General features: G+C 35.3%; 1 protein-coding gene across 7 annotated transcripts in view; it reads left to right on the top strand.

Annotated features, from left to right (window-relative positions):
* Positions 1-26,393, top strand: part of SENP7 (SUMO specific peptidase 7) — a 149,226-nt gene that overhangs the window by 26,338 nt on the left and 96,495 nt on the right. For 6 of the 7 annotated variants that reach the window (XM_019448229.2, XM_019448231.2, XM_019448230.2 and 3 more), the window contains one exon: positions 7,491-7,588. The exons of the other annotated variant lie outside the window; for it this stretch is intronic. In XM_019448229.2, the coding sequence (XP_019303774.2) occupies positions 7,491-7,588 (98 nt within the window). The remainder of the gene's footprint in view (positions 1-7,490; positions 7,589-26,393) is intronic. 7 annotated transcript variants of the gene reach the window in all.

Below are 26,393 nucleotides of genomic sequence, written 5' to 3'. Positions count from 1 at the left end.
ATATTTAACCACTTTTCTGTCCTGGAATAAACCCTAATTGAATGTATTGTAGTATTCTTTTTATGTATTACTTGTTTTGATCTACTGATTTTTTTGTTGTTGTTGTTGAGTGTTTTTGTTTATGCTTATCACAGATACTGGTCTTTAGTTTTCTCTTCTTGTACTGCCACTATATGGATTCAGTATCAGTGTAATTGTTTGCCTTATAGAATGAATTGAGAATTGTTCCCTTCTCTTCTAGTTAATAGAATAGAGTGTTTAGAATTCATTTTATTCCTTACGTAAATATTTGTGTGAATTTCTAGGAACACTCTCAAGGTCTACGGGAGCTAGGAGTTAGTGGGAGGGAAGGTGGTAGCTGTGTTTGTAAAAGGATAGCAGAAAGGTTGGTGTGACACAGCTGTTCTATATCTTGACTTAGGTTGCAGTCACAGAGATGTGCACATATGATAAAATTGCATTGAACTAAATATGCATGCACACACAAATGTATGTGAAATTTGGGGTGCCTGAGTGCCTCAATAGGTTAAGTGCCCAACTGTTGATTTTGGCTCGGTCATGGTCTCGTGGTTTGTTGGATTGAGCCCTGCATTGGGCTCTGCACTGACAGCATGGAGCCTGCCTGGGATTCTCTCTCTCTCCCTCTCTCTCTGCCCTTCCCTCGTTCATGTACACTCTCTTTCAAAATAAATAAACACTTAAAAAATTATTAAAAAAAATAAAACAGGTGAAATCTTGATAAGGTCATGGATTGTGTCATTGTTAATTTCCTGGTTATATATTTTTCTAGAGTTATGCAGGGTGTTTGGGGAAAACACTGAGGAAAATTCCTTGAAGAGTATACAGGATTCCTCAGACATTATCCCATAATTCATCCACTGGTTCACTAGATACTGGTTAGCAAATAACTTCAGCTCATGGTTTTTGTCAAGTGTTTTCAGTGTTGGCATTACAAGTTTCTTACTTTGGAAACTGGGTGAAGAATCAATAGAGTTGAAATTCTGATTTAAAGTTAAATGAACATACATAAGAAGGAAAGGAAAATAAGCTAAAAAGAGACAGGGAGGCAAACCATAAGAGACTCTTAAATACAGAGAACAAACTGAGGTTTGCTGGAGGGGAGGTGGGTAGGGAGATGGACTAAATGGGTGATGGACGTTAAGGAGGGCACTTGTTGGGATGAGCACTGGGTCTTATATATAAGTGATGAGTCACTGGGTTCTACTCCTGAAACCAGTACTACGCTATATGTTAACTAACTTGAATATAAATAAATGAATGAATGAATGAATAAATAATCAATCAATTGGGTTGCCTGGATGGCTCAGTTGGTTAAGCTCCTGACTCTTGATTATGGCTCAAGTCATGCTCTCATGGTTCGTGAGTTTGAGCCCCGCATCGAGCTCTGTACTGACAATATGGGGCCTGTTTGGGATTCTCTCTCTCCTTCTTTTTCTGCGTCTCTCTTACTCTATTGAAATAAATAAGTAAACTTAAAAAATCTATAAAAAAAAAGTTAAATCCAGACCAGTAATCTCACTTGGTTAGAAAGTCATCATATATTTTTATTTCAATAAGCTGTGATAGTGGTAGTGGTTGTGAACAAAGTATTTTCCTTAGGATACAACTTTAGTTCTTTTTTAATATTTAAGGAAGCACTCAGTTGAGGTTGTAAACCCCACACCATTTAGAATGCATGTAGGGTTGATTTTGTTCAAGCAAACTTTTAGTCAGGATACTATGGAGTTTTTATTTTAATTAGCATTATATTTTATTTTGGCATTTTTCTCAGAATGAAAGCTTCAGAATTAGGTAACTGAATGCTTTGATCTTGTTTGTAAACAAAGTCTTTTATTCTTCCAAAAGCTTTTTTCATATTTAAATTAAAATTATTTATACCATCTTAAGTTTCGTAGTGTGGTCAGGTAGCTTTCAAAATATGTATGTGAATAAATTCCCATTCATAATCAGTTTGTAGGAGAAATCTTTGTTATCTGATTTTATTTTTCAGAGCTAGTGTATAATAGGTTCACAGACTAAAAGAAAAGTCATAATTTGTGAAAAATACAAATTATTAACCCAGCCTGTAATTCTTATATAATTTTTAGGAAGAAAATATATAAATATTTTAGTGTGATAATATCTGTAAGAAACAATTGATCAAAGTCTAAGTGAATTTTGTTATCATTTGAAAATATCTCCAGATATACTTCAGGTTACCCTTAAATATGATAGGATTCAAGAATTTGGAGTTAATGACATTTTAATTAATTTCCTTCCTATTAATGTTATCTCCAGTTTGTCCCCATGAGTTCATTTTGGTGTTCATTCCCTTTTTGGTGGGAATAATGTTTTGGTTTTTTTCCTATATAGAATATATAGTACTATAGGTTCAAAGACTAGTACTTTCATTGTTTTGCACATAGAGGCAAACTTTTTTACAATATGATAGTGGAGTACAAAAAATTCAGCAACATAAAATGTGAAGGCTGCATTTTACTGTGAGATTAATGGAATATTACAAGGACCTAATTGGACAGTAGTTTTGAGAGTTCAGCCCTTAAGCCAAATCATTCCCAGTCCTGGTGGTAGTTTTGATGTAAACAGATAGTATAATTCATTGTGAGAAGTCTTATCAATAATAGGGATATACAAAACTTATAATGGTGTCGTAGAAGAGATTGATTCACTCTGCTAGAGGGTGAGAAAGGTTTCTTGATGGTACTAGATTGGGGCTTAATGGACAAAGAGGATTAGGGAGGGCAAAGCACTTTCTAGTAAAAGGAAACAGATGTTGAAGGATGAAACTGCTTGGCTCTTTCAGGGAACTACAAATAATTTAGTATGGTCAGAATACAAGATGTATGGGAAACAGAAGTGAGAAATGAAAACAAAATTTTTTCCCCATCTTATAGGTAGTCAGGATGGAAATTTAAACAAGAGAATGATAACAGTTTTGCATTTTTTAAAGATTTAACTGTCATGATGGACTAGATACTAGAGTAAGGGAGTAAGAGACCATTGGCAGGGAATCCCATTAGTTTAACATTGTAAGAGTCCAGGTGACAAATAAGAAGAGGCAGAACTAAGACAGTGATAACGAAAATGGAGAGAAGATATAGTTTTAATCTTGTTATATTGATACATTTATATTTTGTAGAGGAATGGAAGTGACAGATGTATGTTTAGGTTGATATCTTGGAGATTTTTGAGAATTTGTATAATTTAGAATTAAAGTATTGGAAGAAACATAGGCTTTTATGGGAGTCAGACCTGGGTTCATTGGCCAAGCCTCACTTACCTTTGATTAAAGTGATATGTTTTATACCATGCAGGGCTGTGATGATAAGGAGATAACATAATGCTTGGAAAATTAAAAAGGATGTTTATTGAAGGCTGTCATGTTCAGGACAGTGTTTTGTTTTTCATTACTTAAAACATTTTTTTCTTTTGTTAAATGACTTTTTTTTTTTGTACGGGTGGAAATGAATTGGTTTACTTTTTTTTTTATTAATTTTTTAGTTTTTATTTAAAATTTAGTTAACATATAGTGTAATATTAGTTTTAGGAATAGAATTTCGTGATTCATCACTTACATAAAACACCCAGTGCTCATCATAAATGCCCTTCTTTAAAAAAATTTTTTTTAATGTTTATTTATTTTTGAGAGAGAGAGAGAGAGAGCGCAAGCAGGGGAGGGTTAGAGAGAAAGGGAGACACAGAATCTGAAGCAGGCTCCAGGTTCTGAGCTGTCAGCACAGAGCCCAACGCAGGGCTCGAACCCACAAACAGTGAGATCATGACCTAAGCTGAAGTTGGACGCTCAACTGGAGCCACCCAGGTACCCGGGTACCCAGGTACCCGACAAGTGCCCTTCTTAATACACATCACCCATTTAGCTCATGCCCTGCCTAATTCCTTTCTAGAAATGCTCAGTTTGTTCTCTATAGTTAAGTCTCCTATGGTTTCTCTCTCTCTCTTTTTTTAACCCCTTATACCCCTCTATGTTGATCTGTTTTGTTTCTTAAATTCCACATTTGTGTGAAAAAAATATGGCATTTGTCTTTCACTGACTGACTTATTTTGCTTAGCATAATATTCTCTAGCTCCATCCACGTCATTGCAAATGGCAAGATTTCATTTCTTCTTATGGCTAATATTCCATTGTGTGTGTGTATGTATGTGCGTGTTTGTGTATGTATATGTGTACACATAAATGCACACCACATCTTCTTTATTCATTCATCAGTTGATGGACATCTGGGCTCTTTCCATAGTTTGGCTCTTGTTGATAGTGCTGCAATAAACATCGGTGTGCATGTGCTCCTTCAAATTGGTGTTTTTATGTCCGTTGGGTAAATACCTACTAGTGTAATTGCTGTGTTGGAGAGTAGTTCTATTTTTAACTTTTTGAGGAACCTCCATGCTGTTTTCCGGAGTGGCTGCACCAGTTTGCATTCCCATCAACAATGTAAGAGGTTCCCTTTTCTGTGCATCCTCGCCAACATCTGTTGTTTCCTGTATTGCTAATTTTAGCCATTCTGACAGGTGTGAGCTGGTATTTCATTGTGGTTTTGATTTGTATTTCCCTCACGATGAGCGATGGTAAGCATCTTTTCATGTGTTTGTTAGCCATCTGGATGTCTTCTTTGGAAAAATATCTACTCATGTCTTCTCTCCCTTTCTTCACTGGATTATTTGTTTTTTGGGTGTTAAGTTTGATAAGTTCTTTGTAGATTTTGGATACTAACCCTTTATCCGATATGTCATTTGCAAATTATCTTCTCCAATTCTGTAGGTTGCGTTTTAGTTTTGTTGAGTGTTTCTTTCATTGTGCAGAAGCTTTTAATCTTGATGAAGTCCCAATAGTCCATTTTTGCTTTTGTTTTCCTTGCCTCTGGCGACATGTCTAGTAAGAAGTTGCTATAGCTGATCTCAAAGAGGTTGCTACCTGTGTTCTTCTCCAGGATTTTGATGGTTTCCTGTCTTACATTTAGGTCTTTCATCCATTTTGAATTTATTTATTATTATTAGCTTTAATGTTTGTTTATTTTTGAAAGAGAGAGAGAGAGAGACCGAGCAGGGGAGAGGCAGAGAGAGAGGGAGACAGAGGATTCAAAGTGGGCTTTGTGCTAATAGCAGAGAGCCTAATGAGGGGCTCAAACTCACAAACTGTGAAATCATGACCTGAGCTGAGGTTGGACACTGAACATACTGAGCCATCCAGGCATCCTTGAATTTATTTTTGTGTGTGGTGTAAGAAAGTGGTTTAGTTTCATTCTGCATGTTGCTGTCCGGTTTTCCCAACAACGTTTGTTGGAGTCTGGCTTTTTTCCACTGGATATTCTTTTCTGCTTTGTCGAAGCATTATTTTTTTATCTTTTAAAAATTTATTTTAAATTGTGGAAAAAATAACAAAATTTATCATTTTAACCATTTTTTAAATGTTTATTTATTTATTTATTTTGAGAGAGAGGGAGAGAGAAAGACAGCATGAGTGGTGGAGGGGCAGAGAGAGAGAGGCAAAGAGAGAATCCCAAGCAGGCTCCATGCTGTCAGCGCAGAGCCTGATGTGAGGCTTACACTCATGAAACATGAGATCATGACCTGAGCCAAAATTAAGAGTTGGATGCTTAACCAACTGAGCCACCCTAGCGCCCCATTTTAACCACATTTCTATTCATTCATTCATTCATTCATTCATTCATTCATGAGAGCATGCAAGTGAGTAAGGGGCAGAGAGAGAGGGAGAGAGAGAGAATCCCACCAGGTGCAGAGAGAGAGTGCAGATCCTGGAGTGTGATTCAAGCTCATCTGATGCAGGGCTTGAGCTCATGAACTGTGAGCTCATGACCCCAGTTGAAGTCGGAGGCTTAACCAACTGATCCACCCAGGCATCATATTTACAACAATTTTTGATGCCAGATGTGTGTGGGTTTCCCCCACCCATCAATCCTCTGTGACACCAACTGGGTATCCTAAAATTTAATTCAATTCTGACACTACTTGAAATAGTGTCAGATCCCACAAGTTAAGGGCGCAGTCACACAAGACTGCTCCCACAGCACTTCAAATGCCAGTCACAAGTCCAGCCGTCACTTTGCTTGTGATGAACTGGTTATAAATCTGAAGTTCCACAGCTTCACCCCCTCCCCACCACAGGTTCAATTAATTTATGCTAGAGCTGCTAAGAGAACTCAGGGAAACACTTATATTTATCAGTTTATTAAAGGATTTCACAACATAACACCACTGAAGAGCCAGATGAAGAGATACATAGGGCGAGGCCTGGGAGGGTTTCATAGACCAAATAATATAACAAAAGATGCTCCTATCACCCAGCAAATTACAAGGGTTTCAGAGTTCTAGGCCAGGAACTGGGGGCAGAAACCAATATATATATATTTTTTGTTCTGTCACAGTCATCAAGGGTCATCCATGTAGCATGTGTCAATTTCTTTTTTAAGACTGAATAATATTTCATTGTATATACCTCATTTTGTTTATCCATTCACTTATTGATGGGACACTTAAATTGCTTCTATCTTTTAGCTGTTGTGAACAATGCTGCTATAAACACAGTGTACAAATCTCTCAGGAGTAAACTGTGTTTTATTTTTATTTTTTTGATTTTTTAAAATAAGTTTGTTTATTTTGATAGAGACAGAGCACTAGTAGGGGAGGGGCAGAGAGAGAGAGAGAGAGAGAGAGAGAGAGAGAGAGAGAGAGAGAAAATCCCAAGCAGGCTCTGTGCTGCCAGCTCAGAGCCCAGCGTGTGGGGCTGGAACCCACAAAACCGCTCACATGGCCTGAGCTGAAACCAAGAGTCGGTTAACTGACCAAACCACCCAGGCACTCCAGGAAAACAGTGTTTTAAACTGACTACATATATAGTCATGTTTACATCCTTGTGAGATAGCTATTATTACGTCTATTTTCAGATAAGGTAACTAATGAAGAGAAGATAAATAATTTATTTGTCTAGATTGATACTGTTTTGTATTAAATAATTTTAACTTTTGTGTCTAGTTAGATTAAATATAAACCCTGTTAATAAGATGTCTGACTCTTCCCTAAAAATTTCCATGCAGCAATTCATCGGGAGCAAGTTGTAATCCCTTTCAATTATTATCAATATGGTAACTTCAAAATCACAGGTCCTATTTAACTTGGCATGTAATAATTTCTATTGTTTTTTTTAAACTCTTTGAAAAATTTTATAATTATATAAGCTTTAGGATCTCAAAATGTTGGTTTCCGGACTAAATTTACCTTGAGATTTTTAAATATCTTTCTTCTATTTTTTTGGTAGACTTATATTTCTACACTAGCAAAAGAGCCAGGTGGGTTTGTAGACTGCACTTGTTTTCCTCTGTGAATTACTATGAATTTGGCCATTCATCTTGAAGTTTTAAATAAAAACAAACTTAAATGCCTCTTAATTATCATATTGTTATACTTAGTATTAAATTCCATTTTTCCCCCACCAGTGGAAAAGAAGCCTAAGAAATAAGGTCCTCTCTCTAGACCATAAAAGTAGAAAAAGTGTTCGTGGGCGTCCTGTCACCTCTAAGACATCACCAGAAAGGTAAGATATATGTGTGTATGACATAGGATGGGCTTATATTGTGTATAAATAGTGTGACTGACCATGGTGATTCCTTTAGCTTCTTTGGATCTCAGATACATAATTTTGAAATACAAGGACTGAATTCAATGTCCTCTAAGGTTCAAGTGTGAACTTTCTGTGATTCTAAGTCATCTTAACTCTTTTCTTTTTGTGCATTTGGAACATCTTGATAAACTTTAGCTGATAAAACAAGAGTTACATATAGACTTGATTATAATGCTTGATTCATTATTTGTGGTCTGCAGTAAAAAAGATGCTGAATTTAGCACTTAGTGTTAGTAAATTATGTTAGAGTTAAATATTTGGGAGATTCAAATTGCAGTTATCAGAAGGAATTTAGAGCATTTCAGGATTGGATATTTGTAAATAATTAAAAAGTTGTTCTATAAAAGAGTGTTGAATTTTCTTTTATGGAATAGTGAATGAATAAAAAAAATGAGTGTAGCAAAGTAAAAGTTGTAATTATTGGGAGGTCACACAAATTAGAAGACTAATTGAAGTTCTTAAATTTATGTCAGAGCACTTTGTAAGGTACTTAGTCTTATTCTCCCTTTTCGAGTAAATTGTCTATAGGAAATGAAAAACATTGGTATTCCATATCCTTATCACTACTTAATTCCCTTCCTCCCTTCCTTCCTTCCTTCCTTCCTTCCTTCCTTCCTTCCTTCCTTCCTTCCTTCCTTCCAATGTCCTTGTGGGTGTAAACCTGTGTCTCATTGTGGTTTTGATATGCATTTCCTAATGACGTTTGTCTTTTTATGTGTTTGTTGGTGATTTTTATATCTTCTTTGGAGAAATGTCTACTTAGATTTTTGCCATTTTAAAATTGTGTTGATATGTTTCTGTTGAGTTGTAAGACTTCTTTATATATTCTGTATACAAGTCTTTAACAGATATATGGTTTGCAAATATTTTCTCCCATACAGCTTTTCACTTTTTTGATGTTGCCTTTTGAAGCACAGAGGTTGTTTTCATTTTGATGAAGTCCCATTTATCTATTTTTCTTTTGTCATGATGCTTTTTTGTTGTCATATCTAAACTATTGCCTAATCTCAGGTTAGAATGACTTATTCTTGAGTTTTCTTCTAAGAGTTTTAAGGTTCTAGTTATTAGAGTTAGGTCTTTTATTCATTCAGAATTAATTTTTGGATATGATATGAAATAGGCATCCAAATTTATATTTTTGTTTGTGAATATGCAATTGTCCTAGCACCACTGGTTGAAGAGGTACCAATGTTTTGGGGTAACTTTGATGAAAATCAATTGCCTACAAATATAAGGGTTTATTTCTGGATTTGGAATTTTATTCCATTGATCTATATGTTTGTCCTTATGCCAGTACCACTGTGTCTTGATTACTATAACTTTGCATTAAGTTTTGAAATTAGAAAGTGAGAGTCTTCCAGCTTTATTGTGTTTTTCAAAATTGTTTCAGTTGTTCTAGATTTGTTGCATTTTCAGTTGAATTTTGAATCAGGTTGTCAATTATAACAAAAAAGCCAATAAGGATTTTGAGAGAGGATGTGTTAAATCTGTAGACTAATTTGGGGAGTTTGGCCATCTTAATATTAAGTCTTCTGATTCATGAACATGAGATATCTTTCCATTTAGATCCTTTTTAATTTCTTTCTGCAGCTTTTGGTAATTTATTTTCTTCTTTTTGATGCTGTTGTGGAATTGTTTTCTTAATATTATTTTCAGACTGTTCATTGTTAGTGTATAGGAATTCACTTGATTTATGTATGTGGACGTTATATGCTGTGATTTTGTTTAAGGCTTCCTAGTTCTAGAAGTTTTTTCTTTTTTTACTTTTTACTTCTTTATTTCCAACTGGATGCCTTTAATTTTTTTTTCTTTGCTTAATGTTCTGGTTAGAACATCTAGTACGATGTAGAATAGAAGTGGTGAGAGTGGACATTTTTGTTTTGTTCCCACTCTCAGAGGGAAAGCATTTGGTATTTTACCATTACGTGTCATGTTAGCTAGGTTTTCATAGATGCTTTGCTATGGTTTGAATGTTTGTGTCCCCTCAAAATGTTTATGTTGAAATCCTAATGCCCAGTGTGATGGCATTTGGAGGTGGGGCCCTTGGGAGGTTAAGTCATGAAGGTGGAGCGCTCATGAATGGGATTACTGCCTTTATAAAAGAGACCTCACAGAGCTTCCTAGTTTCACCTTTTGAGGACACAGTGAGAAGTTAGCAGTTTGCAGTACAGAAGAGGGCCTTTACCAGAGCCTGAGCATGCTGTCTGGCACCCTGATCCTGGACTTCCAAGCCTCCAGAACATGGGAAATTAATGTCTGTTGTTTGTAAGCCACCCATTTTATGGTATTTTGTTACAGTAACACAAATAGACTAAAGTATGCTCTTTTTCACGGAGGACGTTCCTTTCCATTCCTAATTTGTTTGAAGCCTTTTTATCATGAATGTGAGTCAGGTTTTGTCAAATGCCTTTTTTGCATTCATATCATGTAATGTGTATCTTTTAATTAATGTGTTACATAAATTTATTTTTAGATCTTAAGCTAAATTGGCATTCTTGAGATAAATCCCACATGATCCTGATTTATGATCCCATTGATATGTTGCTGGATTTAGTTTGCTAGGATTTTTTTGACGATATTTTCATTTGTATTAGGAAGAGAAATTGATCAGGAGCCGTGGCTTAGTTGGTTAAGTGTCCGACTCTTGATTTTTGCTCAGGTCATGATCTCATGATTTGTGAGATTGAACCCTGCGTCAGGCTCTGTGCTGACAATGAGGAGTCTGCTTGGGATTCTCTCTCTCCCTCTTTCTTTCTGCCCTTCCCCCACTCACATTCTCTCTTACTTTCAAAATAAATAAACTTAAAAAAGAAGAGAAATTCATCTGCTGTTTTCTTATGTTGTCTTGTCTGGGATTTGGAATCAGGCTAATACTGACCTTGTAGAATGAGTTGGCAAGTGTTTTCTCTTCCTTTGTTTTCTGGAAGAATTTTTGGAGAATTGATGTTAAGTTTCTTTAAATTTTTTTTGTTATGATTTTATTTTCTTTATTTATTTTATTTTTTATTTTTTTACGATTTTATTATTAAAAATTTTTTTTTTTAATGTTTATTTTTTTTTGAGAGAGACAGAGACAGAATGCGAGTGGGTTAGGGGCAGAGAGAGAGGGAGACAGAAGCAGAAGCAGGGTCCAGGCTCTGAGCTATCAGCACAGAGCTGACGTGGGGCTCGAACTCACAAACCGGGAGATCATGACCTGAGCTGAAGTCGGATGCTCAACCGACTGAGCCACCCAGGCGCCCCACGATTTTATTTTTAAGTAATCTCTACACCTAACATGGGGCTTGAGTTCATGATGGTCAAAGTTGCTCGCTCTACCAACTGAGCCAGCCAGGCACCCAGGTTATCTTTTTTTTTTTTAAATGTTTATTTATTTTTGAGAGAGAGAGAGAGAGAGAGAGAGAGAGAGAGAGAACAAGTGGGGGAGGGGCAGAGAGAGAGAGGGAGACACAACATCTGAAGCAGGCTCTAGGCTCTGAGCTGTCAGCACAGAGCCTGTCGAGGGGCTGAAACCTATGAACCATGAGATCATGACCTGAGCCGAAGTCGGACGCTTAACTGACCCAGCCACCCAGGCACCCCAACCCCCCCACAATTTTTCTTTAAATGTTTAATTAAAGGCACCAGTAGGCCATCTAGACATTGGCATTTTGCATGTGTATGTGTGTGTGCCTGAGGATATCACGTTACAAGTTTAAATTTTTATTTGTTACAGCTCTATTCAGATTTTCTGTTTTTTTATGAGTCAGGTTTTTTTTTTTTTTTCAGTTTTAATTTAAGAAATTTCTACACTCAGTGTGGTGCTCAAACTCACAACCCTGACTACAAGAATTGCATGCTCCACTGAGTGAGTCAGCCTGATAGCCATGTATGAGTCAGTTTTGGTACCTTGTGCCTTTCTAGGAATTTGTGCATTGTGTAAGTTATCTAATTTGTTGGCATACATTTCTTCAAAATACTCTCTTACAGTCTTTTTAATTTCTGTAATATTGTTAGTGATCTCTTTTTCTTATTTACAAATTTGCATCTTTTTTTCCTCTCTTTTTCTGCTCAGTCTCCCTAAAGATTTGTTAATTTTGTTGATCTTTTCAAAGAACCAACTTTTGATTTCATCAATTTTGTCTCTTGGTTTTCTGTATTCGTTTTCATTTATTTCCACTATAATCTTACTTTCTTTGTTTTTGTTTTGGAAATAGTGCTGCTTTTTCTAAATCTTAAGGTGTCTAGTAAGGTTATTGATTTGAGATCTTTCTTCTTTTCTAACATAGCAATTTTACAATTTTAAAATTTCCTTGAGCACTGCATTAGCTGCATCTCATAAATTTTGGTGTGTTGTGATGTTCTATTCATTAATCTCAAAAGTATTTTCTAAATTCTGGTATGACTTTTTTGACTCATTTGTTGTGAAAATGTGTATTATTTAATTTCTGCATTTTTGAAAACTTGCAAGATCTTATTGAGATATAATTGACATAACATTATATTAGTTCAGGTGTACAATGTAGTGATTCATTATTTATATATATTGAGAAATGATCACTATAGTAAGTCTAGTTAACGTCTATCACCATGCATAGTTATACATCCTTTTCCTTGTGATGAGAACCGTTAAGATTTACTTTCTTAGCCATTTTCAAATACATGATACAGTTTTATTAACTACAGTCACCATGCTTTATATTACATTCTCATGACTTACTTACCTGTTGTTAATATTTAATTGAATTCCATTGTGGTCTGAGAACATTCTATATGATTTCCTTTAAAAATTTTTTTTTAACTTTATTTATTTGTCTTGAGAGAGAGAGAGAGAAAGAGAGAGCACAAGTGGGGAAGTGACAGAGAGAAGGAGAGACAGGACCCCAAGCAGGCTCTGGACCATCACTGCAGAGCCTGATGCATGGCTCAAGTTCATGAACAGCAAGATGATGACCTGAGCCGAGATCAAGAGTCAGATACTTAACTGACTATGCCATCCAGGCGTCCCTGTATGGTTTTCTTTCTTATAAATTTACTGAGTTTCATTTTATGGTTTTGCATATGGTCTTGCTTGCAGAATGTTTTGTGTATTTGAGAAGAATGTGTATTCTGTTCCTATTTGGTGGAGTGTTCTATAGATGTCTGTTAGATTGAATTGGATGATACTATTATTCAAGCTCCGGTTATCCTTGCAGATTTTCAGTCTAGTATATCTATCCGTTATCAAGACTGGTGTTTTGAAGTACCTACATATTATTGTTGAAATGTTCATTTCTCCCTTATGTTTTGTCAGTTTCTGCTTAATGTATTTTGTTGTCCTGTTGTTAAGTATATGTGTATTTGTAATTGGTATATCTTTCTGATGAATTAACCCTTTTATCAATGAAATGTCCTTCATTGTCTATTTTTGTTTGTTTTAAAGTCTATTGGATCTGATGTTCATATAACTACTCCATTTGTCTTAAGGTTGCTGTTTGCATTGTACACCTTTTTCCATCCTTTTACTTTGAACCTATTTATTTCTTGGAATCCAAATTGTCTCTAGTTGAGAGCCTTTAGTTGGATCTTGCTCTAGTGGTTTTGGGCTGCTATAGTAAAACACCATAGACTGGGTGGCATATAAACAACAAATAATTATTTTTTATAATTCTAGTGGCTGGGAAGCCCATTATCATGGCACCAGAAGGTTCATTGTCTATGAGAGCTTCTTGGTTCGTATAGATGGCATCTTTTCATTGTGTCCTGAAGGGGTGGATGGGGCCTCTCTTAAGACTCCTTTATAAGCGTACTAATACCATTTATGAGGGTTCCACTGTCGTGATCTATTCACTTCCCAAAGGCCCCACTCCTAATACCATCATTTTGGGGGTTTAGGATTTTAACATATGAATTTTTAAGGGAAGCAAACATTCAGAACATAGCAGATGTGGATTTCTCATCTCTTCTGGAAATCTCTGTCTTTGGACTAGATTGTTTACTCCACTCACATTTCATGTGAAAGTGTCAGTAGGGCCATGCTTCCTCTGAAGGCATTAGGGAAGGATTTATTCCATGTCTCTCTCTTCTCTTTGGGCATTTCTTGTACTTTGGATGCATTACTGCTGTCTTATCTGTTTACATGATCTCTATGTGTGTCCTCACATTGTCATATGTGTATTTCTGTTTCTATGTTCAATTTGCAGTTTTTAGAAAGACACCAGTCATAATTTATTACGGCCTTATTGCCATCATTTTAATTTGATTTCTGTGAAGACAGTATTTCCAAATAAATTAACATTCTGAGATACTGGGGTTAAGAGTTTAGAATGTCTTTTGGAGGGGGGCATAATTCAAACCCAGACAGACACCTTGAACAAGGGAGAGGAACTGAGCTTCTTTTGGGAGCAGTAATTTCTTTTTTTTAGGAAATGAATTGGCAGCCTATCAGTTTCCTTTTTCTTATTCTTTATTGCTTCTTAAAAATTCAGTCCTTCTTCAGTGACCTGCAATTAAAATGAATATTTGTTTTTTTGTATTACCTTTGTGTTTGTGTGTTGCTTCTAATTATAGAACTATTCAGGTTTTCTATTCTTTTTTTTTAAATCAACTTTATTGGTGTATCATTTACTTAGAGGAATATGTGTCAATTATAAGTTTTTATAATTTTTGTCAGATATATTGCTTTTTTATTATAAAATTTACACAACATAAAATTTACTGTCTTAAAAAAATTTTTTTTAAATGTGTATTTATTTTTGAGAGAGACAGAGAGACAGAGTACAAGATGGGGAGGGCCAGAGAGAGAGGGAGACACAGAATCCGAAGCAGGCTCCAGGCTCTGAGTTGTTAGCACAGAGCCCGACATGGGGATCACACCCACGAACCACAAGATCATGACCTGAGCTGAAGTCAAATGCTTGACCAACTGAGCCATCTAGGTGCCCCATAATATTTACCATCTTAACCATTTTTAAATACATAGTTCAGTAGTTTTAAATCCATTTCTAATGTTGTACTAACATCATCATCAACCATCTCTACACTTTTCATCTTGTACTACTTACACTATATACCCATTAAACAGTGACTCCCAGTTTCTCCCTTAGAGCCCCAAGCAACCACCCATTTTACTTTCCATGAATTTGACTACTTTAAGTACTTCATGTAAGTGGAATCATTCATTATTTATCTTTTTGTGGTGGGCTTATTTTACTTAGCATATTGTCACCAAGTTCATTCATGTTGCAACATGTCAGAATTTACTTCCTTTTTAGGCTAAATAATATTCCATTGTGTACTTATGTTATACACATGCTGTTTTGCTTAGCCATTCATCTGTCAATGGACACTTGCATTGCTTCCCCATTTTTGCTATTGTGAATAATGCTGATATGAACATGGCTATACAAATATGTTTTTGAAACCTTGCTTTCATTTCTTTGAATTTGGGGTATATATCCCCAAGTGAAATTTCTGGACCATATGGTAAATCTGTTTTTGATTTTTGAGGATCACCATACTCTTTTCCATAGCAGCTGCATCATCTTACATTGCCAGTAGTAATGTGCTACTTTCTCTGCATCTTCATCAACACTTACTTTCATTTAATTCATAATAGCCATCCTATGTGAAGTCATAGGTGATTGTGTTTTTGATTTGTGTTTCCCTAGTAATTAGTGATGTTGAACATCTTTCCATGTGCTTATGGCTATTTGTATATCGTTGGAGAAATGTTTATTCAAGTTCTTTGCCCACTTTTAAAAGTCAAGTTTTTTTGTTGTTGAGTTTTAAGGGGTTGTCTATATATTCAGAATATCAATCCCTTATCAGATTCATGACTTGCAAATATTTTATCCCATTTTTGGGGTTGCCTTTTTGCTCTCTTGACGGTGTCTTTAGATGCTATAAAAATTAAATACTTTATAAAGTACATTTCGTTTGTTTTGTTGTTGTTGCCTGTGTTTTCAGTGCTATACCCAAGAAATCAGTGCCAAATCCAATGTCATGGCCATGAAGCTTTTCCCCTATGTTTTCTTATATGCATTTTATAATTTTAGCTCTTACATTTAGTTCTTTGATCCATTTTGAGTTAATGTTTGTCTATGGAGTTGAGTAGAGGTCCAACTTCATTCTTTGGCATGTGGATATCCAGTTTTTCTAGGACCATTTGTCCAAAAGTCTCTTCTTTCCCAATTGAGTAGTCTTGGCACTGTTGCTAAAAAACATTTTCTATGTATATGAGAGTTTATTTCTGGGTTCCTTATTCCATTTTCTTGATCTGTGTGTTTGTCCTTATGCCAATACCACACGTTTTCATTACTGTAACTTTGTAGTAGGCTTTTTTTAGTGTTTATTTTTGAGAAAAAGAGAACGAGCACACATGTGTGAGCAGGTGAGGGGCAGAGAGAGAGAGAGAGAGATTGAGAGACTCCCAAGGAGGGTTTCATGCTGTTAGTGTGGAAACTGACATGGACCTTGATCTCTCACAAACTGTAAGATCATGTCATGACCTGAGCCAAAATCAAGAGTCAGATGCTTAACTGACTTAACATCCAGGTATCCCTGTAGTAAGTTTTGAAATAATGAAGTGTGAGTCCTCCAGTTTTGTTACTCTTTTTCAAGATTGTTTTGGCTATTGGAAGTCCCTTATATGAGTTTTGAGATAAGATTTTTTATTTCTGCAAAAAACATCATGACTTTGATACAGTTGCATTGAACTGATAGATTGCCTTGAGTAGTATTGACATTTTAACATTTAGCCTTCTAATCCCTGCAAATGGGGTGTGATTACATTTATTCATGTATTTTGTTTCCTCTAGCCATGTTTTGTAGTTTTAATTTTATGATTTTTTTGCCTCTTTGATTAAGTTAGTTCCTAAGCATTTTCTTCTTTTTAGTGCTATTATAAGTGGAATTGTTTTCATGATTTCCTATTCAGATTTTTCATTGTTAAATGTATAGGTATGCAGGTGATTTTTAAATTTTTTTTTTAACATTTATTTATTTTTGAGAGACAGAGACAGAGTATGAGCAGGGGAGGGGCAGAGAGAGAGGGAGACACAGAATTCAAAGTAGGCTGCAGGCTCTGAGCTGTCAGCACAGAGCCTGTCGCGGGACCCGAACTCACAAACCGCGAGATCATGACCTGAGCCGAAGTCAGACGCTTAACCAACTTGAGCCACCCAGGCACCCACGTTATGTAGGTGATTTTTGTGTTGAGTTTATATCCTATCACTTTGTTGTATTCATTTTTGAAACAGTCTTTTTGTGGAATCTTTAGGGTTTTCTACGTATAAGATGATACCATTTGTGAACAGAGATCATTTTACTTATTCCTTTTCAATTTTGATGCCTTTTTTTTCTTTATATTTTGTCTAATTGGCTATGTAGTATGTTGAATAGAAATGGCAAAAATGAACATCCTTTTCTTGTTCCTCATCTTACAGGAAAAGAGTCTTTCACCAATAAGTATGATGTTTGCTTGTGTTTTGCATATATGGCTTTTATTATGTTGAAGCAGTTTCCTTCCATTCCTGGTTGTGTGCTTTTGTCATGAAAGATGTTGAACTTTGCCGCTTTTTTTTTTTTTTTTTTTGCATCAATTGGGATGATCATATTTTTTTTTCTATTCATTCTGTTACTCTCATCTTTTTAGTGACCAATTTTTGTAGGTTGAACCATTCTTGCATTACAGGAATAAATCCCACTTGGTCATGGTGTATAGTGTTTTTAATTTGCTGCCAAATTTGGTTTGTTAATATTTTGTTGAGGATTTTTTGAAACAATGTTCATAAAAATAATGGTCTTTAGTCTTCTTTCCTTGTGGTGTCTTTGTCTGGCTTCAGTAGCAGGGTAATGTTGGCTACATAAAATAAGTTGGAAATTATTATTATTTAAAAAAATTTTTTTTTATGTTTGTTTATTTTTGAGACAATGCGAGAGACAGAGTGCAAGCAGTGGAGGGGCAGATAGAGGGAGACACAGAATCTGAAGCAGGCTCCAGGTTCTGAGCTGTCAGCCCAGAGCCCGACACGGGGCTCGAACCCACGAACCGTGAGATCATGACCTGAGCCTAAGTCGGACGCTTAACCAACTGAGCCACTCAGGTGCCCCTAAGTTGGAAATTATTTTCACTTCCATTTTTGGGACGAGTTTGAGAATGATTGCTGTTCTTCATAAAATTTTGAAATTCACCAATGAAAGCATCAAGGCCAGGGCTTTCTTTCCTGGGAGTTTTGATTACTGATTCATTCTTCTTACTAATTTTAGGTCAAGTCAAATTTTCTGTTTCTTTGTGATTCTATCTAGGTTTTTTGTTTTTAGGAATTTGTCCATTTTATCTATATTATCTAATTTGTTGAGATACAGTTCATAGTACTCATTTGTAATCCTTTTTATTTTTGTGGAATCATTAGTAATGTCCCCACTTTCATTTCTGATTTTAGTTATTTGCATCTTCTCTCTTTTTCTTAGCTCATCTAGCTCAGGTTTGCCATATTTGTGAACAAACTTTTAGTTTCATTAATTTTTTCTATTGGTTTTCTTCCCCCCACCTTTTTTTTTTGATGGTGCCCTGCCCAACGTGGAGCTTGAACTCAGACCCCTGAGATCAAGAGTCAGATGCTCTACCCACTGAGCCAGCCAGGCACCCCATTCTCTTATTTTTCTATTCTGTATGTCATTTGCTCTGTTCTTTATTATTTCTTTTTTTCTGTTAGCTTTGAATGTAGTTTTTTTTCTTCTGGTTCTTCAAATTATAAAGTTGTTGATTTGAGGTCTTTATGTTTGTAATGTGAGCATTTATAGCGAAAAATGCTTCTTGGTACTAGTGTTCTTGTTGTGTTTTGCTAATTTTTGTATAAATTTTGTATGTAGGCACCCTATTTCCTTATAGTTTTATCTCTATCTTTTTCAGTTTTTGATTTCAAAAAATTAAATCTTTTATATTTTTGAATTTGTTTTTGTTTCTGTTTTCATTCATCTCTTAAGTATTTCCTAATTTGTGATTTCTTCTTTGAACCATTGGTTATTAAAAAGTATGTTGTTTAATTTCCACAAATTTGTGAGTTTTCTAGTTTTCCTTGTGTTAATGAGTTCTAACTTCATTCCATTGTGGTCAGAGAAGATGCTTTGTGTGATATCTTTCTAAATCTATCGAGACTTAATTTGTTCCCCAGAATATGGTCTGTCTTGAAGAATGTCTTATGTGCACTTAAGAAAAATATGTATTCTCTTGTTGGGTGGATTGTTTCACGTATATCAGTTAGATCTAGTAGGTTTATTGTGTCTTTTAAGCCCTCTAATTTCTTTTTTTCTGTCAGATTGTTCTATCCCTTATTGAGAGTGGGGCATTGAAGTCTCCCAACTATTATTGTAGAACTGTCTATTTTCATTTTCTATTAATTTATTCTTTATATATATATTGTTTTTGGCAATTTGTTAAAGTTTATTTTTGTGTTTGAGAGAGAGCAAGAGAGCACGAGCATGCTAGTGGGAGAGGAGCAGAGAGAGAGAGAGAGAGAGAGAGAGAGAGAGAGAGAATATCCCAAGCAGGCTTCGTGCTGTCAGCTCACTCTCATGAACTGTGAGATCATGACCTGAGCTGAAATCAAGAGTCGAATGCTTAACTCACTAAGCCAATCAGGTGCCCCAATTAATGCTTTATATATTTTGATAGTTTGTTATTAGGTATGTAGATGTTTATAATAGTTAGATCTTCTAGCTCTGTTATACCTTGTATTAATATATAATTACATCTTTGTGTCTTGTAGTCTTTTTTTGATTTTGTATTTTGTCTGGTATCAGTATAACCTTGCTCTCTTTTGGTAGTATTTGCATGGAATATGTTTTTCCATACTTTGACTTTTAACCTGTCTTTGGATCTAATGTGAGTCTGGTGTAGACAGCATATAATTGGATCTTTTTTTTAGTCATTCTGTCACTCTTTGTATTGGAGAGTTTAATCAATTTACATTTAAAGTAAGTAGTGATGAGGAGTGACTTATTTCTGTCATTTTTCTGTTAATTTTACATGTCTTACAGCTTTTCTTTCATCCCAACTTTCTGCATTATTCTTTTTTGCTTTGTGGATTTTGTTTTTCATAGTGAAATGCTTAACTTCCCTTCTCATTTCCTCTTATGTAGCTATTTTCTTTGTGGTTATCACGTGGGATTATGTTTAACATTATAAAGTTGTGGTACTCTAACTTGAATCTCTACTTACTTATCTTGAATAACACGTAAAAATTCTATTTCCTTATAGTTTTTAAAACAATTTTTATTTAAGTTTATTTATTTTGAGAGAGAGAGCAAGTGGGGTAGGGGCAGAGAGATTGAGAGGGGACAGAGAATTCCAAGCAGGCTACACACTGTCAGCATAGACCCTGATGGTTTTCTTTATATTATGTAGAAAACAAAATTTGCAGTTATAAACCAAAGTTGAAGTAATACTAGCTTTTAGACTAATTTTTTTTTAAATAAAATATTAGTCTGTCAAATCATGTGGAAAACAAAAAACGGAGTTTCAAACCAAAGTTACACCATTGCTCATATATTTACTTTTTATTTTTATTTTTTTTGAGAGAGGGAAAGTGCAAGTGGGGGAGGGGCATGGGGGTAGAGAGAGTAGAAGAGAGAGAACCTTAAGTAGGCTCCACACCCAGCATGGAGTCTGACATGTGGCTGGATATCACCACCATGAGATCATGACTTGAGCTGAAATCAAGAGTTGGATACTTAACCAAATGAGCCACCTAGGTGCCCCTCATGTATTTACTTATATTGAGATCTTTATTTCCTCATATGGTACTGAGTTAACTGTGTGGTGTTTTTTTTTTTTTCCCCTTGCAGGATTCTCTTGAGCATTTGGTGCAGGGCAGGTCTTACGGTTGCAAACTGTCAGTTTTCATTTGTCCAGGCATGTCTTAATTTCTCTCTACTCTTGAAGCACAGTTTTGCTGAATATAGGATTTTTGGTTCATGGGTTTTTTTCTTTTAGAACTTCAAATATATCAAGCCATAGCCTTCTATCCTCCAAAATTTCTGATGAGAAATCTTACTATCTTGTTGAACATTTTTGTATGTGACAAATCACTTTTCTTTTGCTGCTTTCAAGTGTGTCTTTCAAGAATTTGATTATAATGTGTCTCAGAGTGATTAAAAAAAAGACACTAAAAGTAAATTAGAAATAGAAACAATAAATAATACAAATTTTATTTATTTGTAAATAAAACCTTCATTGAATTATTTTAATTTGAATATGCTCTTTGACTTTTTTGTGTGTCCCTCACTAATAAAGTGCCAGGCACAGATGTTCTCAGCCATGCCATGATGTAGATATTGTTTATACAAGGGAAAGTGATATAACTTCTAAGGCAGTTGCTTATCTGTGAAATTAGGAAAAAGTCATCAAGTTTGCTAATTCTTTCTTCTGCCTGCTCAAATCTGCTTTCAAATACCTCTAGTGAATATTTCATTTTAATTACTGTACTTTCAGCTCCAGAATTTTTTTGGCTTACTTTTTGGTGTTCAGCCTCTTTGTTGGTATTTCTATTTTGTTCACAAATTGCTCTCTTGACTTTTCTCAGATCTTATTACATTCTTTGATCATCCTTAAGACAATTGTTTTAAAATAATTTGTCTCGTAGATCTGATATCAGGTCTTATTCAGGGACAGTTTGATTTACATTTTTTTTCCTATGAATGGGCCATACTTTCCTCTTTCTTTGTCATATTATGATTTTTTGTTGTTGAAAATTGGACATTTGAATCTAAAAATGTGATAATTTTGAAAATCAGATTCTGTCTCTTTCCCAGGGTTTGCTGTTATTATTTTTTATTTTATTTAATTCATTTATTTATTTTTTATTGTTGTAGGCTGTCTCTTTGTCAAAGTTCATTATATCTATAAACTTATGGTCTTTTCAGGTTTTGTTTGAGCCTGTGCCTTTCCCTATGTATACGTGGTAACTTTCTAATTTCATCCTTTTATGCATTCACTTTTGAATGTTTTAGTGTTTAATGTATGGCTCCTAAATGGGGAAAAAGGGAAAAATTAAGAGATGAAAAATGGGCATTAGCTTTTTAAATCCCCTGGAAGTCACTTCTAGAAAGGGTGAGGCTTGCAGAGATGGAGGGAGGTGCAACCACAATGATTGCTTGCCTCTTTTTCTGCACCTCTGACATAAGCAGTAATCAGTGATCAGAGAACAGATCCCTGATATTTAAAGGATAAGATCGTTTTTTTCTCCTTTGGTTCCTACAATGCTGTGAGTGTAAGCTGTTCCTCTAACATATGTTCAGCTGTTGCTGAGGGTCTGGGGGCTTGGGGTGGGTAGCTTCTGTGCTAAGAACTGAAATTGACCAAAATCAATGACATTTTACTGCCTAAGCCTTTTCCTGAAGTTGTAAGCCTTCAATAATCTCCAGATTTCTAAAAACAGTTATATCAGACAGATTTTGCTAGTGCAGTTCTGTGGGTTGGGAGATCGATTCTTGGTGAGTCCTACTCCACCATCTTCCCAGAATCCCCTTTGTATTGCTTTCTAAGAAAGGAGTATTCTTTTGAATATTTATTGAAATGTGTGGTGTGCTTACATTAAATTTCAACAATTTGTGTTTATTTCTTTGTTCTCTTTCCCAAAATCCATCTTTTTCCTACCATCAATAAAAAGTTAGAAGTAAAATTTGCCAACCAGGGAAACAGTATAATAAAAGGGAGGAGTCAGAAAAAAACAACACAAGACTTAATTGAATTTAGAGACAAAATAAGAAGACAATAACTGTGAAGGAGAACAGGAGTAAAGGAAGAGTGAAAGGTTGGAGCATTTTTTTCCTACATGTTGTCTTATCTTTCTTAAACATTGATATTTCTTTAAAAAATTCTTACTGTTTTTCCTTTGCCTGTTATGTAAGGAAAGTGGGATGGGAAATTGAAGACATAACCAAATAGCAAAGGAATCTAACTCCATCCTGTTAAATATAGTGTTTGAATATGTAGATATATCTTTGTTTTCTTTCCTATTCCTATAGGTCATTCCTATTTCTGTGCCTTTACTTAGGGTCCAGATAACCATCACTACAATATTTTTCAGGATTTTTTGTAAACCTTGTAGATCATCAGCTGCTTAAAGTTTTCTGGATGGTGGAGGTAGGTACAAAAAACCCCCAGAAGAGCAAAGGCAAAAAGCAAGGAGAAAATTGGAGACCTTCTATCATGTTTGTTTTTTTCTTTTATGGAGTGATATCACATTCATGAAGAATAGATAGGTAACTATAAAAACTGACATTTAGAGAATAAGAAAAAGCTCTTGGAAATTACAAAATAATCGTAGCAATAAAGAAAGTCCTATAGAAGATGTAGCTAAAATTTCCCCTAGTAAATAGAATAAATATACTAGAACAGAAAAGAAGAGACTCAAACCGGGTAGTACAACATCTAAATAATAGGAATATCACATAGTTTAGAGAAAATGCAGGGAAAAATTTATCAAGAAAATACTAAAGGACATCTCCAACATTTGAAAAATAAGTTTCCAGATTGAAAAGCCTTAACGAATATTAGCACTGTGTCAGAGGGGTAAAAAAAGGGAGAAAGAGAAACCTTCACTAAGGCATATTATGATATATCAGAGTACCAGAGGTAAGGTAGAAGAGATCTTAACAGCTTTCAGAGGCAAAAAACCCGCAAAAAACAAAACAAAAAACTTGTCACCTATGAGGATCAAGAATCATAATGGCATTGATATTCTTAGCTGCTCTGGAAGGTAGAAAATTATGAATCTGTATCTTCAAAATTCAAAGAGAACATTATTTCTAGCTTGTTGTTCTATACCTAACTCATCAAGTGTAAGAGTAGATTCAATATGTTTTTAGACATAGAGGTTCTCAAAACAATCATCTGCCATGTATACTTTCTTAGGAAGCTCCTTTACGATATGCTTCACTAAAATGAGCATGTAACAGGGCACACTTTTTTTTGTAGAAGGCCAGGTAGTAAATAATTCAGGCTTTTTGGTCCACAATGTCCCATATTCTTCTCCTCCTGGAGATGATAGGCTACCTGATGTTTTGGCTTTATTGAGAGGAATTCTGTATATGTTGTTAATCAGTGAAACATAAGTGATATTACATGGGGAAAAAAAGTAAATTGTATAAAAATTTAGGTAATTAACTCCTAGAAAAACTAAACACTGTATAAGAAAGGAAATGTAACTGTAGTGAATATATGGATTAGCTTTGAAGAACATGTAAGGATTAACAACTGCAGATTTAAATATAATTTGTGATATAAGGATATTGGGAATTTATTGGATGGAAGGGGAAATGTTGGAACAAAGATTGCAAAATGCTCATATTCTATCAGTGGATATTGTTTAAAAGAAAAAAAGATCAGTGCCAGTAATTAGTAGGAAAAATAGTAGAACAGTTTCATTGGGGAGTAGAGAAGGATGGGGCAGTGGATTGTTTCAACATGAATTCTGTAATAAGAATTTGTCATTCATACAAAGGAAATCAAATCATCAGTTATGTCAGAAAATTCTGTTTAGGGGACTTAGTGAAGACATTATAGGCTAATTGAAATCTGAGAGGTATTTCCTCAGTGGTAGTTCTGGGATTACCTAATACTTTCTTATATTTAAGTTATATAACGTTATATATGTAGCACCTTTTTGGGGAAAGAGAAAATAATAGTTACTTGTATAACTAAAGCAGAATCTGGATTATAAGGCAGTAAAAGTCAGACTTGAATGATTTTCTTTTACTTGTAATATTCAGAGAAAGCATATAATTTTATAATTAAGATGTACAAATACATTTTTTTCCTGCACAGGTAGTACTGTGGTACCATGTGAAAGATAAGAGAACTTTCTCTGAAAAATAAAGTGATCTGCAGTTGAAAAATAAAGGAATATTTGCAAGAGGAGGAAAGGGACTATTGTAATAGGGAGAATACTCTGACCGTAAGATCTTTAAGTGTCTCAAAAGTTAGCCAGAAAAAGGCTTTTCTCTTTTAGGGAGAAGTAAACAAGACTTGAAATACCTGGGTTTGGGGAAGCAGAACGAGAAACCAAATGAGATAGCACCATAGATCAGAAAATGTTTTAACTTGAGGTCAGTCTATTCTAGGCAAGGGTTGTATCCTGGCTCAGGCTGAGAGTAGGTCAAAGTTCATATACCTGGGCAAAGGTGACAAACGTAACTAGAGTTTGGTTAATAAGAAATTTGTTCCTATAGGTCAGTGGAGACACACAATTCAGTTAATCATGTGTGACGTTTCGGGGAAGAAAAAATTCTTCTAGCAATTTAGGTTCAGTGACTGGGTCTGCATATAAACTGAGAAAAGACAGATTAACAGGAGGGAAACAATGCTGTTTTTGTTTTTTCACTCCACGTGTAAGTGAAATCATATAGCATCTGTCTGTCTTTGACTTTTCCACTTAGTATATAATACACTCTAGGTTCATCCATACTGTCGCACATAGCAAGATCTCATTCTTTTGTATGACTGAGTAATATTCTATTGCGTGTATATACCACATCATCTTTATCCATTCATCTATCAGTGGACATGTGGGTTGCCATCATATCTTGGCTATTATAAATAATGCTGCAATAAACATAGGGGTGTATCTTTACAAATTGGTGTTTGCATTTTTGTGGGGAAATACCCAGTGGTGGAATTACTGGATCATATGGTAACTCTATTTTTAGTTTTTTGAGAAACCTTCATACTATTTTCCACAGTGGTTGCACTAATTTCCGTTCCTACCAACGGTGCATGAGGGTACCCTTTTGTCTACATATTCACCAAGTTGTTATTTCTTGTCTTTCTTCAGTCTAGCTATTCTGACTAGTGTGAGGTGCTATCTCATTGTGGTTTTGACTTGCATTTCCCTGATGATTAGTGATGTTGAGTATCTCTTCATGTGTCTGTTTGCCATTTGTGTGGCTTCTTAGGAAAAAGGTCTATTTTGGTCTTCTCACTTTTTTTTAAGGTTTTCTTTTCTTTTTCTTTTCTTTTTTTTTTTTTTTGAGAGGGTGAAAACAGGGGACAGGCAGAGAGAGAGGGGGAAGAGAGGATCCAGAGTGGGCTCTGAGATGACAGTAGTGAGCCCGAAGCAGGGGTCAAACTCATGAACCTTGAGATCATGACCTGAACCAAAGTTGGATGCTCAACTGAATGAACCACCCAGGCACCCCTGCCGATTTAAAACAAAATGTTTATTTATTTGTTTTTAAAAGAGAGCTCGTGTGTGAGTGGGGAAGGGGAGGTGAATGAGGGAGAGAAAGAATCCCAAGCAGGCTCCATGCTATCAGCACAGACCCCAATGCGGGGCTAGATCCCACGAACTGTGAGATCATGACCTGAGCCAAAATCAAGAATCGGTTGCTCAACCAACTGAGCAACCCAGGTGTCTCTGCTCATTTTTTAATTGAAAAAAAAAATTTTTTTTTTGGTGTTGAGTTGTATAACTTTCTTACATATTCTGGATATTAACTCCTTATCAGATCTATCATTTGCAAAGATCTTCTCCCATTCAGTACATTGCCTTTTTGTTTTGTTGATGGTTTCCTTTTTATTTTGGTGTAGTCCCAATAGCTTATTTTTGCTTTTGTTTTCCTTGCCTGAGAAGACATACCCATAAGTATGCTGCTAAGGCTGATATCCAAAGATTACTGCCTATATTTTCTTGCAAGAGATTTATGGTTTCAGGTTTCAACTGGGTGTGGTGCTATTCACTTTTGGCACTCTACTGGG

This window comes from Panthera pardus, unplaced genomic scaffold, assembly GCF_024362965.1.
Source record: "Panthera pardus isolate Hobbes unplaced genomic scaffold, ASM2436296v1 HiC_scaffold_16, whole genome shotgun sequence".
In the NCBI taxonomy this organism is placed as follows: domain Eukaryota; kingdom Metazoa; phylum Chordata; class Mammalia; order Carnivora; family Felidae; genus Panthera; species Panthera pardus.
The sequence above is the reverse complement of the archived record's forward strand: the minus strand, read 5'-3'. Positions and strand labels throughout refer to the sequence as shown.